Genomic DNA, 14371 nt, shown 5'->3' on the forward strand with positions numbered 1-14371 from the left:
GCCATATGGATTAGTCCAGCGACACAGGCTTTGCATGTATGGCAGATACTGAAAAGGGGATTCAATCTGTGGAAAGGCTAACACAGTTAAGAAAAACGGCAACACACATTTTTAAAATGCAGAACTCTCTTCATTGTCTATACTTGGAAGGTGAACAGAAAGAAATAAGCTGACTAATCTTGATTAATTTTGTCTGCTGGAGAGAATGACACAATGGTGGCAAGACGTGCAAACATACAAAGCCCCATTTATTGAAAGCCATATTGAGCATGAGGAATGACAGCACAGAAATAACATACTGGCCATGGAAAACCTGTTGAGAGATCACTTATGACTTCAGCAGAAGTCAAACCGTTCAGTTATTCAGCAAAAATCAGACAATGTCAGAGAGGAATGAGTGCAAGGCTGAGCAGAGCCGCAGATCCTTCCTCCACAGAGGCGGTTGCTTAGCTCCCTCACCCTGCACTGCAGAGATGAGAAAATCATTTGATTGTAAAATTACTCAGGCATAATTTTCAAAACTTAGAGGAAGTGTGCTGCACCAATCATTTCCTTAGCAAATTATTAACCAGGTGATGAGGCAGGGCTGGCGCAGCAAAGCAAGTTACACAGGACTGGTGTGCTCTCTTGTGGGTGCATTGTCCTTGTCACCTGATAGTTAAAGTCACAGGTAATCAGTACACTGAATTTCAGTGTCTCTAGGCAAGAAAGCCATTGCATTGATGATCTTAGAATCATAGAATCATAAGGCTGGGAAAGACCTCTAAGATCATCTAGTCCAACCATCAACCCATCCCCACTATGCTCACTTACACTTGTTCCAAGTGACACATCTACATGGTTCTTGAACAACTCCAGGGATGGAGACATCAAAGAGGATAAATACAGAGATATTTGCAGCCCCTAGGTGAGATGGTCACTGGTGCGGGAGCTTCTGTTTGCCTTGATGTCTGTGGGAGATTTCTAGAGTGAGAGCACCAGGAGAAAGGGCACATCAGGAGGTTTCAAGTCAGGTTGCACACTAACACATCAGCCCCCCAACGCTTGGTCCCTACAGCTGCAGTTCACCAGCCCATGGTCCTTACTGCATGCACTGGCAGGAGCAAGACTTCTCCACAGCCGCTCTAGAGTACAATGAAAAGCATAGCATAGCTGTGTTTCCTGTTTTAACAGAAGAAGGCCACATTGAGAGACCTAAAGGTCACTATATAAATATCTCACAGTCTGACACATTTAAAAGTGCTGGTGGAGTAATTTTAACACAGGAGGCCACATATACCTTGGGTTTTACCACATACTTAGTACTGCATGAGTCCAACAAGTAGACAAGCACCAAAGAAACCGAAGAAACCTGTGACTCCACTGAACTAGAGCAGAAGGTAACTGTGAACAAGGAAGACAAGTCTTATTAAATATTGTTTTGTGTGTGTGGAAGATCTATCTGTTGAATCCCAGCAGTGTGCAGAGCACGACTACAGCCTGCAGTTCCGCACTGAGCAACGGCCTCTGGTGGGTCTGGAAAAGACAGCCAGAGGAAGAGCTGCACAGCTGTCTCTGGGTCTTACCTCTTGCATAAGTGAAAGCATTTGCAGGTCAGATACGGGAATGATTTACATTGTGTGTTCAGCTCTGTGGTCTTCAGAGTTGTTGGAAGGAATGAGTGCAGAGTACACCTTTCGTGATCTATGAATTTATTTGTCTGGAGATCTTGTCAGTAAAACACTATTAGTACTCAGAAAATCATAGAATCATTTAACTTGTAAGTACCTTCAAGATCATCAAGTCCAACCATCAGCCTGGCCTACTGAGTCCCATCACTAAACCATGACCCTAAGCACCACATCCACGTGTCACTTAAATACCTCCAGGGATGGGAGTCTCTGGGCAGCCTATTCTGATGCTTGACCATCATCTCCATGAAGAAATTATTTCTAATGTCCAATTTAGCTTGCCCTGGTGCAACTTGAGACATTTTCCTTACTTTGTCACTAAGAAAATAGACCAGCACCTCGGTCCTGCAACCTCCATTCAGGGAGGTGTAGAGAGTGAGGGGGCCTCCCTTGGCCTCTTCTTCTCCAGATTAAACAGCCTCAGTTCCCTCAGCAGCTCCTTTCACATCCCTGTTTTCCAGTCCTGTCACCAGCTCCATTGCTCTGCTCTGCACATGCTCAAGCAATTCAGTATCCTTCTTGTAGTGAGGAGCCCAAAACTGAACACAGTACTCAAGTTGCGGCCTCTCCAGTGCTGTGTGAAATCACCTCTCTAGTCCTGCTGACATCACTATTTCTGATGCAAGCCAGGATACCATCCAGCCTTCTTGGCAACCTGAGCACACTGCTGGCTCACATTCAGCTGCCAGCCAGCACCCTCAGGTCTTTTTTTGTCAGACAACTTTCCAGTCACTTCCCCAAGCCTATACCACTGTATGGAGTTGCTGTGACCTAAGTGCAGGTCCCAGCACTAACACTCTTTACCATTTCCCCTCTTCTCAGAGTGCTTTCCCAAAAAGCCTTTGCAGAGAGCAAGAAGGGTTATATGTGATCGTAGAGGCAATAGTGCACAGAAATCATCTGCTTCCTTCTTGTGCTGCAGCCCTCTGTAGCTCACGTCATCATCAACGGGTCTGCTACTGTCAGGAGCCCTTCTCCCATTTGTGCCTACACTCCAAAGCAGCCCAAGAGAGATAACTGTGGTCCATGCTCTTTGAAGCTTTTGAAGGAACTGATGTTCCTTAGTGACTCAATTTCATCACTAGTTCTCCCAGATCTGAATGCACATAGAAACCTGCACATACATAGCGTCCTAACAATAACAGTTCTTTAGTGTCTAGCTTCTTACAATGCATAAGTAAATTGTTCTTCTTGCAGTAAGTCTATCATGATTAAATTAATTAAAGCTGGACATGTCTCCTAATTCTTCTTGCTGATCAGATCCGTCTTCCTAAAAAAAACAGCTTTTTATAAGGGCTATTACACTATAATTGGTATTATGTGTGTTCTTAGGCTTTTTTTTCCCTCTGTCTATTTGTTTTATTTTGTTTGGACTCTCTTGAGTTTTGCCATTTTGGCCTCGGTGCACTCACTGCTGTGACTCATGTATTCCACAGCTACTGCCAGATCTCTGGGGCCGACACTGCAATTATTGCGTTAGAACCTGTCAGTGCAGCTCTGACTTAATAAATAGGGCAGAGATTAGAACCACTGATTGATCCGTTCCATGGTTTTGGACACTCGCATCTGAGATGAACAGTGGGCCTGTGGATATTTAGGGTTCAAAATGTCAGCATTCCAGATTAGATTAGTATTAATAAGACATTTTACGTACACCAGTTGCTATATATAGTGAGCATTTTGGTATTTGATGATCTGGTGGACGTGATAATTGCTGGGGCCATGCACCAAGTGACTCGTGTCCTTTTCAGGTGAAACTCAGTGTCCTTCAAGAGTGCAACTAAGGCACTGCAGTTCTGGGTGGGCATTCTGTCCCTTGGGACAATTCTAGGCCTGATCCAAAGGAAGAAAAGCCCTGAAGCGCGTAGAGTGTGGATGCTCAGCATCAGCCCTCCCATTCCACATCTAGAGGTATCAGTGACACACTCCAACACTTCAGCAAACTGAAGCAACAGCCCTCTGAGGTCATGCTGCTGCTGGTGGTTCTTCACCCCATTGTTTCCTCCATGGTCAGAAGCTCTTCATGAAAATCCAGGATTGATCAAGAGGGCTAGTGTGAGATGGACTGGGATGTGCAACGTGGAGCCATCTATCCTAAGTGCCTCAGTGCTGAGGCAGCACCATGCTAAGAAGATGGACCAGCCCCAGTCCAGCAGCTGCCCCAGAAGACAGATCTATAGTGCTGACTGCTCCTCTTGGCTATGGGGATGATGTGGTAATATGGCATGCTGTGCACGACTGCTCCGTGGCTGCTGGTGGTGGCTGCTCCACCACAGGAACAAGCATCCTGCATCACCACGACTGCTCTTCTTTTAAAATGCATCTCTAGGATTTCTGATGCAGAGAAGAGCTTGAAAGCACAAAGATTATTTTAAAGGCCAACAAATAAAAAACTTTCTTTAAGAAAATCATATTTTAAAATGAAATTTCATTATTCTGAGACAGAGGAAGCATATGAAAATTTACTAGGTAACTCCAAGTTTTTACGATGCCTTCTATGCATGAACCATGCTGTGAACACAGATGGCTATATATCAACATGGACATTTAAATTTTCTTCAAAACCTGCATGGGTTAGAATTGTAGGATCTATAGCTTGACAGATACTGTAGCAAGCTAAGGAATTGCCCTCCTTGCATTCAGCTTCATTCTCAGTTCTTGAAAATAAACATCTGTTTTATTTGTGCTCATGAGCAGGGGCAATGTTCTGATAGCTTCAAGTTAAGAAAATTTATACTGGGATAAGCTGTATTCTGTAGAAGTGCTTGTTCAAAACCCAAGAACGGGGTTCTTGTCTATGCTCTGTTCAAAATATCATTTTCTCCTCATATCAACAATACATTCTAGATCCAAAATTCCCTTCCAGGGAGATCTGAATGCTGCATGAGCACAGAGCCATGCTGCAATATGATATTTTACACCACAGCAAGCTCCTTCCTTACCAGAGCATTTGGTGGATAAAAGCTGCACAGATCGAGATGTGGAAGGCAGTCAACCTACTGTGTCTCGTTTTCTTGCATTCATCCATACTGTTGAGTCACAATCACAAAATGAAAAGCCAGATTTGGCTTTTCTGAACTCTCTGTTGGCAAAACAGAATGATTTTACATCTACCTGAAACTCTGAGGTGTGCCCACATAAACCAGCAAAGTCAGGAGGGAAACCTATGCTAACATCATTATGTCCAACATAAATTGAGGATTAGGGTATGCCATGCCATCTAACTCAAACATAGCATTTTGCTTCATTTAGACTCAAAAAGTAAGCTAATGATTCTGAAGTGCTTTCAGACTTAGGGACACATACGTTTTTTAAGAATGACTTATTTTTATCTTTGGCACCTCAACCCCGTTTGCACATGAGGGAGTACAAATAGCCTTGAGACTGCGGGTGATCCTTGCTTTGTGGTTCTGAGTTGCTAAGTAGCCTCTGTGTTCATAGATGCAAGGAATCCTCCCCGTCCTTGTCAGGCGGCAATCTTCCCAAGCATTCAAAATATTTTTCTCAACTTGAAAAAATTATCAGGGATTCCCCAATGAGTCTCAAAGGCAGTCATATATTTTATTCGTTTTATTACAAGGCATGTAAGTAAAAACTTGCATATCTGAAAAAAGATATTAGATAGAAAACAGTAATAAAATTAACATTATTCTTTAAGAAACTTCGTAATAAATACATTTCCCCTCAACATTAAAATGCTTGTTATTTTGCACAATAAATACAGCATAGCTCTGGCATAGAGAAAGGCCAAGACTGGATACAAGAAGTCCGTGTGGTTTCTTAAAAAAGCTCAGGTGATTTACAAAGGTTTGGCATCCTGCACTTGATGTACTTTGATACAGCTTGTGCTTTAATTTTATTTTGACTATGAGTTTTAAACAGTCCCATAACATAGAAATATGAGAGGAAAATTTATTTGACTATAGGATTTTTCCTTTAAATATTTTCAAAGTAAGAGATGTGTAAACTCATTGAAACCAATCCTTGAAATAATAAAAACAAGTGTTTTGGTTGCTATTCTACAAAAATGCATATTTTCAGCTGTGGGTGCTCAAGCCTGACCAGCCAGTTGGCGAGGGATCAATGCCTAGCCAGTTCCTCAATTCTTTACACAATTTTCAAAAAAGAAAAGAAATAAAAGAGTAATTACAGTGAGAAAGAGTAAAGAGTGTAGTATTCACTTCCCAAGTCATGACAGTTTGAGGTTATTACGCTATTATCCACAGGTGAGTGGAAAAGAAATAGGAATATTCCAGAACACTTTCCCGGCACAATTTCGGATCATTCTGGTTTATACTTTTCTTATAAAACTACCAAAGAAAAAGAGAGATATTTCCATGCACTGTGCTGTTCTTATGTCAGCACAAATCATCACAATCACAACTGTGAATCTAAGTCATTTTCATAGCCCAATCTAATATAGATTATTTCCCACAACATAGTTCAATAATGTCCACAAAATGCCACAAGCTCTGGCAGAGTCCAACGTTCTTAAAGTACTGATAGGTCATGACAAGACTTGGACTTGAGTTTGAAGGCCATGTTCTTGTTGTTCTTGGCAACTATTTTGCCCCAAAACCGCCTGGCTTTCTTAGGAATGCTCTCCCTCCGTTTCTGGTAAGCCAGCCGCTTCTCGTTCTTTTCCTTGCTGTCCCTCCTGAGCCGCACTTGCCTCACGATGCCTTCAAAGAGCTCTTTCACATTGTGCTGCACAGCTGCCGAGGTCTCAATGAACTTGCAGTCAAACACAACAGCACACGCTCGGCCTTCTGCAAAATCACAACAGGGATTTGTCATGAGATGTCATGAACCAGGGAGGGAGGCAGTATGGCTGTGGGCTGTCACGTGGCGGGAGCCAGTGGCACCAGGGGAATTCCTCAAGCCTAATATAGCCACGGATAAGTCTTTAATCATCTAATGCTGCCTGGTAGGCCATGATTCATCTGCTCTGTGTCACAATCCCCTCACAGTGAGGGGGCCAGTCTCCTGGAGAAGGCCAGTCCTCACGTCGGCTGCAAAGGGAGGGAGCTGGGGCTGGCTGACATACACTCCATGGGGCGGAGAGGTCAGCCATGACTCAAAATCACCTGGTCATCTTAAGAGCAGACTCCCACAAGTAATGTTAAAGGGTGATGGCAGTGCCCTTCATGTGCCCAGCACGGCTCTCATTACCACAGGAGGCAGGACTCAAGGCCCCTCTGTAGATGTGTACAATCCAGGGTCTTCAAACAGTACCAGACTTGGTGTGAACAGACACAAGTTCCAAATCCTTAAAAGTGGAACTATGCCCATAACTTCAGAGGTATATCTGAAATCACAGTTCTTATCTCAAACTGTTTGAATATAAACTAGCGCTGGCAGATAACTTAAACATGCAAGCCAATTCATGCTGTCTTCTAACTTGCTGTGAACTCAAAGCCAGGATGGCTAAATCTTTCAAGGGATTTTTCAAGTTGGCCAGAGAGACATGAGAAGGAAAATCATCATCTCTGGCCTCCTGATGAGCTACCTCTGTTCAAACCCTTCACTAAGAGCAACCTTGACAGCAACCGGAGGAACTGTGCCTGTCCCAGTGAAACAAAAGTCTAGATCAACTGAGAAATAGAAAAGCAGGATAGCTGCAGAGACAAGAAAATGCTGAGCCAAGAAACCCGTGTTTCCTGTGGGCTCTGGCCAAGATGAGATTATCTAATGCATTGCCATGTGTTATGTCACCTAAACCTTGGGGAAGTCTGCGTAAGAAGAGATTCCACTGACTGAAGAGCTTGAGGGTCAGCAGTAGCTTCCCCAGATATTTTTCTATTCCTATTTATGGGCTTAGGACTCCTCGTGATTTGGGAGCATGGCACAAGCTCATTTGCATGTAGCAGATGGATGACTGCTTCAGCATCTCAGAGCAAGACACCAAGCAGATCTCTCCTTAAAGGATGTGCAGCACCTGCCCAGGCCAGTGAAATGAAGGGTGAGAGAGAATTTTAATTCACCAAGAAGTAAAACTCCAGATAAGAGGAGGACCTGATCAAACAAGGAGATTATCTTTGGCAGCAGAATAAAGAGGTTATGCATAACCATATATTGGAAACCTAAAGTGTTCCCAGCTTCTAGTGCATTCTCAGTCTGCAGTGGTCTTACACGAGGAGCAGGAAAGGAAGAAATTCAAGTTGCTTTTATGACGGAATTTAAATTTGGGAAAGAGATTATTTAAAACTTGACTTGACTAAGACTTGGCAGACCTTTCCTGGTCCTCTGTCCTGTCTTTCAGCCCTCTGTTGTTTTATTGCTCTTTTGTTGCCTGGTCCTGATCACAGTGTACTCCATCCACCGTGATGTTCAACAGCTATTGTATGGCTCTTACAGCTTACAAAGCTCTTATCCTCATCATTTTTCTTACCTGCCACTGAAACTTCGCGGCACCTGACAAGGTCACTTTTGTTGCCAACCAAAATAATGGGAATATCTTCTTTCTGCCGAGCCCTGCGGAGCTGTATTCTGAGTTCAGAGGCTTTCTCAAAGCTTGCTCGATCTGTGATGGAGTAGACAATCAAGTAGGCATCTCCCACTTTCATGCAGTGGTCTCGAATCCATTCTCCTTCACGCTGTTAAAAGCAAACAGTCAGACATCGTTATGCCCAGAACAGATTTTGCTTAGAAAATATAACATTGGAGAATCTAAACACATTCCTGCTGTAACTGTACTGGATATGGTTTGAATCACAGTTGTACTAAAAGCAATTCCAAAGTGGTGACCACATGAATACTTCAGCATAAAGGAGAGTGAAATTTGCCCCTGCTAGTTCATTGTACTGGATTTAGATTGGAATGAACACTGTTTGGAAAATGGCTTGAATTTTTTGTTTTATCATTAAAAAAATAAAGAAAGTTTGCTCTTCTCAGGCTCACACTGCAGAGCCGTTAGGCGTGCTTGGTTTGCTGTGGGGAGGATACTGATCCTGTGTTTTCCCTGATGCTGAAGTATAGAAAATACGTTTTTTCTTTCTCTAAAGATTACTACTTCTTATACTAGCCCTCATCCATATGCACTTTTCTTTTGGCATTAGACTAGTATATGTAAATCAATTTTGTACCTTGTTATCCCACATGTCGAGCAGTACAATGGTTGCACTCTCCCCATCCACCATCAGGGTTCTCTCATATGTGTCTTCTGGAAGATAAAATTAGAAATGTTGGTAACATTTATTTTGTGACATCACGTACATTATAAAAAAAACAAGTTCAAGTTAGTGAGCCAAGTTTTGTGCTGGCTCATGTTCAGTCCTTTCCTCATTTCCATCAGCACTAAACCTGCCTTCTGTTCATTACTGGTTGTCTTACTTTCCATGATATATGAAGGAGAAAGAAAGATCAGAAAACGAAATGTTCATTATTTTGGTTGATATTCTCTTTATCTTATGTGGGAGAGAGAAAATAGAACCAGAGGAAGAAATAACCAAAGGCTGAACATTTGCCCCACGGGAGCAGCAGAGTCCAGCGAGGCTGAGTAATGGAAAATATTTGCTTTCGCTTTAGCAGGGACAGTTTACGGGTGAACAGTCACTGCTGCTGAGAGCTATACAGCTAACAGCCCACCAAGCAAAGAGGACAGGGTTTTGTGAGACAGAAGCTGTTGAGTTTTAGAGACTGAAATGATTGCTGTATCCCATCTCTTTCCCATTTCACAGCTTCCCACATTACCTTTGATGACAAAAAGCAAAGCAGTCAACAAACCACAGGAGTTATTTATTTTGTACTGAAACCAAAAAGACCCATATCTAGATTATAAATGCCGCATGACTAAGTTCTGCTTAGATCTGGAGGGGCTGTTCCCACTCAATCACAATCAGTCCTTGCTGTGAAATCTCAGTCTAGTTTCCGGTTCAAATACTAATCCTTCTTCCCCCCAGATCCAAGGTAATTTGGATGAGTAGTATGGGGCTTGAACCCCTCTCTAGTCTTGCATTGCTGGCCAGTGAAAAATGCTGGGCTTAGGGTTTCTCAGTGTACTACACCTTTCCATGAGCTGTGTGAGGAGCCTGTTCCAGCCATGCTTGTAGATAGGACCATGCCTTAACTCCTGCCTCATACAATTTCTTCTGGGTATTAGTGGAGTGAACTTTCCCCCAAACTGTAATCACAGGCTTTCCTCAATGCCAGGAATCTACAACCATGCAAAAGACTCAGCCAAAAATATTCTGTATTTAAAATAAAATCAAACCTTGTAAACAAGAGCACAGGCTTGACACAGCTTAAAATGGAAGGATTCAAAGTACAAAGATAATTAAGAGGAGCATCTGTGTTCATGAGTTAGATGAATCTTACAGCTAGTTGCAAAACTAATCCCTCAAAACAGCTGTATTCCCTCTGTGAATTGGCTGTCCTGAAATCATCATCTCTTGCAATAATATTGCCAGTTTGTAAGCTCAAGTTTGGAGAATAGTTTCTTTGACTGATCAAGCATTGGCATGGGAACAAGATCTATCTGCACCAGAGGACAACATTTAGAGGACTCCTTCTCTGTTCTCTGTGACACAGGGAGAGGCTACAAGCACGTAACCACACTTCTCAAAAATGTTCTGCTCCAAATCATAGAATCATAGAATCACAGAATCTTTTTTGTTGGAAGGGACCTTTAAAGGCTATCTGGTCCAACTCCCTGCAATGAGCAGGGACATCTACAGCTAGATCAGGTTACTCAGAGCCCCATCCAGCCTGACCTAGGATGTCTCCAGGGATGCGGCATCCACCGCCTCTCTGGGCAACCTGTGCCAGTGCTTCAGATGGTCATACTCAGAAATTATTTGCACTTTAGACAACCCAAAGGGACTTCAATAGGATATAAAACAGGCTGAAAGTGAGCAATTAGTTCATCTCATGCTTATTTTGAAGTTGACATTAAAAAAGGAGAAATACAACAGCAGGTTTTCTGATACTGCCATAATGCTGGCCTTGAAAACTCGTTATGGCTATACTCCAAGCAATAGTGCTGGGAGCGCAAATGAAGGAAGAATCCATACGGCTTCTCATGAAGGAGAAGGAAACCATCTGACAAGGATGTGCAAAGTAAATCCTGGCAAGGACAAGAAAAGCTGTCCTGTCTATGCTCCACCGAAGGCTGGAAAAAAGGCTCAGAAACTCTCCATGCTAGCATGGGCACCAGCACACCAGGAACAGATAGAGGAGAGAAATGCCCTATATGCTGAACAGCAAAACCAGCCAGCAACTTGCATGTGTTCCCAAGGTCACGGCACCTGTGTCCTCAGGGCCACAGGAGGCTTCCATCATTGCATGACCCTTCTCCCACAACATCTTGCACACACTTACATCCTGATGGCTGGATGCCACAGCCTCACCTTCTGCATTGACTAGTCGTTGGGACTAAAGAAGGTTTCAAAATCCTCACTAACACAGAGGAACATGAAATCAGGGGTAGACGTATTTTGCTGAAACTCCGTACAGCCTACCCTGAGGCAACACATTTATATGTAAGGCTGAGATGACATTTAATGGCAAATGTTTTGGATGACTGGATAGGGCTTTTTTTTTATTTTTTGTTACATATTATTTCTGAGCATTGCATTCTCGTAGACCACAAGGAAAGGTCCTTGTTTTTCTCTGCCCTATAGAAAGCTGGAGATGGCCCTGTGGAGCCCATAGTGACACCAGAGTTGGACCACAATGAATGCTGAATGGCAGATACTCTAAAATAAAAGAGCATGAGAATCTGTACTGTTCCCTTTCAGAGGCTTTAGGTTGTTGTTAGAGAGATTCATACTTTTTGTAGCTTATTTTGTTCATTCTTGTTTTTAAGAGAGATGCATGTGTTGGAATTAGTTTTGACAATCAGATCCAGATGTTTGCTACGTCAATTTTAGATTAAATGACCTTTCTGATTTTCCATGCCAGTTTCAGCTGCCATGGCTGATGGTGAGCAAACACAGACCCCAGAGCATAGTGACCTACCTCCCAGCACCTCGCAGTCGCTGTCAATGCTGTCGTGTACCCCTGCAAAGATGTTGGCCAGCGACGACTTGCCCACACCTTGCTCCCCAATCAGCACCACTCGGTAGCAGTTGCTGCAGGACTCAGAGGAGATGACGGAGTCAGATGACTCCGAGGACCAGCTCCTTCTGTAGTATTCATCGGGGCTGATGGTGTATCGCTTCTGCACGTTGTACTCGTTGGAGTCCTTCTGGACCAGCAGGTTCTTCCCATCAGCGGGAATGCTCCATCGCTGCTGCTGCTGCTGCAGGCTGCTGTGGTGGGTGCGACGCATGGTAACATTGTTGAGGGTCATTTTTTTATCCCTGGTGAGAGATATGGAAGCCACACCCTTTATCCACAAAATACTTACAAATGCATCAACACCTTATTAACTCAAGGCAGCAGGTCCTGCTCTTCTACAGGGATCCAACACGCAACAACAAAATAGGAGACTCTGCACTCTTTTGCAGTTTCTAGTACGCAAAGAAATATTTCTAGCTAGTGAGTCAGAGGCTTTTTCCTGGGGATGATACCACCCCCATACATTAATCCTATCTGTCTTTAGGCTGTACACACTCCCTGCAGTGCTAGGTGCATGGGCAGGGAAGCACTCAGCAGAGCTCACGCATGGCTGCATCCCCATCAAGAGACAGGCAGCACCTGCAAGCACTGCTCCCTGCCCTCCTGCCTCCTGGGGCAAGCAGAGGGACCCGTCCCAGGTGCCTCCAACTCCCAACCTTATACAGCTCTCATAGGAGAGGAAAGCCATGGAAGCAAGCAGGCGGCTTTGGGTCTCATCTATGTCAGGACAAGCTTCAAACATTGGCTTTCTGGCTGCTAAAAAGGACACAACCAAGTCCAATGGCTTTTCAGAGGAGGCATAGTTTTAAGCCATTACAGGAGGTGGCACTGGCAGAAAAAGCTCTTAAATTTACAGGTATTAAATCAGCAACTTCATTTACTGCGCAATGGGCCAATTGGTTAGCTCTTCCAACCTTAATGGCCCCTAATTACATATAACCTAGCAAACTCAATTTTGCCTGGGTTGGAGGCAGAGCACAGTGATGTCATTCTCATGGGCCACCAGCTACCATTTTTAGGAATGTTACTTTGATGCGTTCCAGTTCTCAAAGTGATAGTTATTTGGACATTTTGCTTTTTGGAGTATATCTGCAGCTCTCTTCTCCATGTCAGTAGGCAGGAGAACTGCCCATAAAATGAATTTTAAAACTTGAATAATAAGCGGTGAATGAAAATAAGCACAGCAACACATAAAAACAACGTGTACAGATCACTACTCATTTGCACACAAAGCTATCTGAAAACCTCTTAGAATGAATGTAGAGCAGGCTGGAGAATAAGCAGACCAAAACCACTTTCTATCTGAACTTATTACAGCACTCGCAGTATTTTCTCTGTGACACACAGTGCTTAGTGGCAAAACTAGATTACTTGCACAGTCCCAGATGCAATAACTTTGCCAACAAGAAATAGAACTGACAAGAAACTAGGCAGCAAGCAAAGACTGCTTCACAAAATCGAATATTAACCGCAGTTTGATTTACAATGTATTATTTTCTTTCAGTTTCCCCACTGAAAAGATCAGATGAGAAAAGGCAATTCCAGTTCAGTCAGACATCAGGGCCCAAATAAATGATGACCATCAATAAACAATCACAGAACAGTCCCAGTCACAAACTGGGACTCATGATTTCCTCCCTAGCAAGCCATCATCCTTCACTAAACAAACCCTAATGAGACAAACACCTCTAAGTCACCACTGCACATCGCAGTCCAAGCCCAGGTTTGATGGCACACACTGAGTTTAGCTGTATGGGTCTACAAAGCCACATCAAACCCCACCGATGCGCGACCCAAGGCACCGTGGCCAGAGCTGCCTTACTTGTGTGCGACCGTCCGCGCCGTCAGCTCCGGGCTTGTGCTGCCCTCCGCTCCGTGGGCTGTGCTACACTGAGCTGCTCTGCCGGAGTAAATCCCCTCCCGCTTACGGGCTGCCTCTTTAATTCCTTCTCAGTGAACCTGGTTTATATTAAGCCCATCTGATCGGAGACAGGGCTTTTCCGTGACGTGGTTGGCCTTTCCATCCAACAGCCAACCCCCAGCTGGGAGGAAGCAGACATGCAGAAAAGTAAAAACTTACAAACAGACTCAAAAGACTTACTTGAAATCATATGATCATCTTAGTGTTGCCAGTAAAATAAACACATTTGGTTCTTACATGATGAAAATGGGCAAGTGGAAAAATAAAAAAAATAAAAAATACATGCCTTTCCATCTCTCTCAGTTTTGCATTCAAATGCTAGAAGGATTAATGATGTTTTTAAAATGACATGTTTCATAAATGCATAACATGCAGAAAATGTGTTATGTTCTTTGTCTGAAAAATGCAGTTAACTCCCCACTGGACAAGATGTTTTTCTGGAATAAAATATCTGAATGTTATTTTAGAATTATCTCACAAGCATGAATATTATTCTGTTGTGTTTTTTTGTTGTTGTCTTTTAAAGGGATCCAAAATGTGCAATCCTATTTTCTCCATCACCTTCCAAGTCACTGCCCAGTCATCTCCCCACCTTTGCTGTAGCATTCCTCCCGCAAGGGCTCAACAAAACACCTGGCCACAAACTGAGTGCTGCTCCAGCTGGACGCTGGCAAAGAAAGACGTGAATTAGGGAGTACAAAGCCTGGGCAGCACGGTGCCG

The 14371-nt window shown here is 43.5% G+C and overlaps 1 protein-coding gene across 1 annotated transcript; it reads right to left on the reverse strand.

Moving 5' to 3' along the window:
* Positions 5226-13703, reverse strand: GEM (GTP binding protein overexpressed in skeletal muscle). Its single transcript, XM_021388417.1, has 5 exons — positions 13552-13703; positions 11628-11971; positions 8756-8832; positions 8062-8266; positions 5226-6439 (listed from the first exon to the last, which is right to left on the reverse strand). Exons 2-5 carry the CDS (start codon positions 11959-11961, stop codon positions 6162-6164), a joined length of 894 nt encoding a protein of 297 aa, XP_021244092.1. The 5' UTR covers positions 11962-11971; positions 13552-13703; the 3' UTR covers positions 5226-6161.

The sequence above is a fragment of the Numida meleagris genome, chromosome 2 (assembly GCF_002078875.1).
Source record: "Numida meleagris isolate 19003 breed g44 Domestic line chromosome 2, NumMel1.0, whole genome shotgun sequence".
Taxonomy (NCBI): Eukaryota; Metazoa; Chordata; class Aves; order Galliformes; family Numididae; genus Numida; species Numida meleagris.

What these genes read in the sequence shown, in the direction of transcription:
- GEM (XM_021388417.1), bottom strand. Translation starts at nt 11,961, where the DNA reads ATGACCCTCAACAATGTTACCATGCGTCGCACCCACCACAGCAGCCTG. An exon ending in CGACTGCGAGGTGCTGGGAG is followed by an intron (nt 8,833 to 11,627) that starts GTAGGTCACTAT and finishes TTTATCTTCCAG; the next exon opens with AAGACACATATGAGAGAACC. An exon ending in TCGACATGTGGGATAACAAG is followed by an intron (nt 8,267 to 8,755) that starts GTACAAAATTGA and finishes TGCTTTTAACAG; the next exon opens with CGTGAAGGAGAATGGATTCG.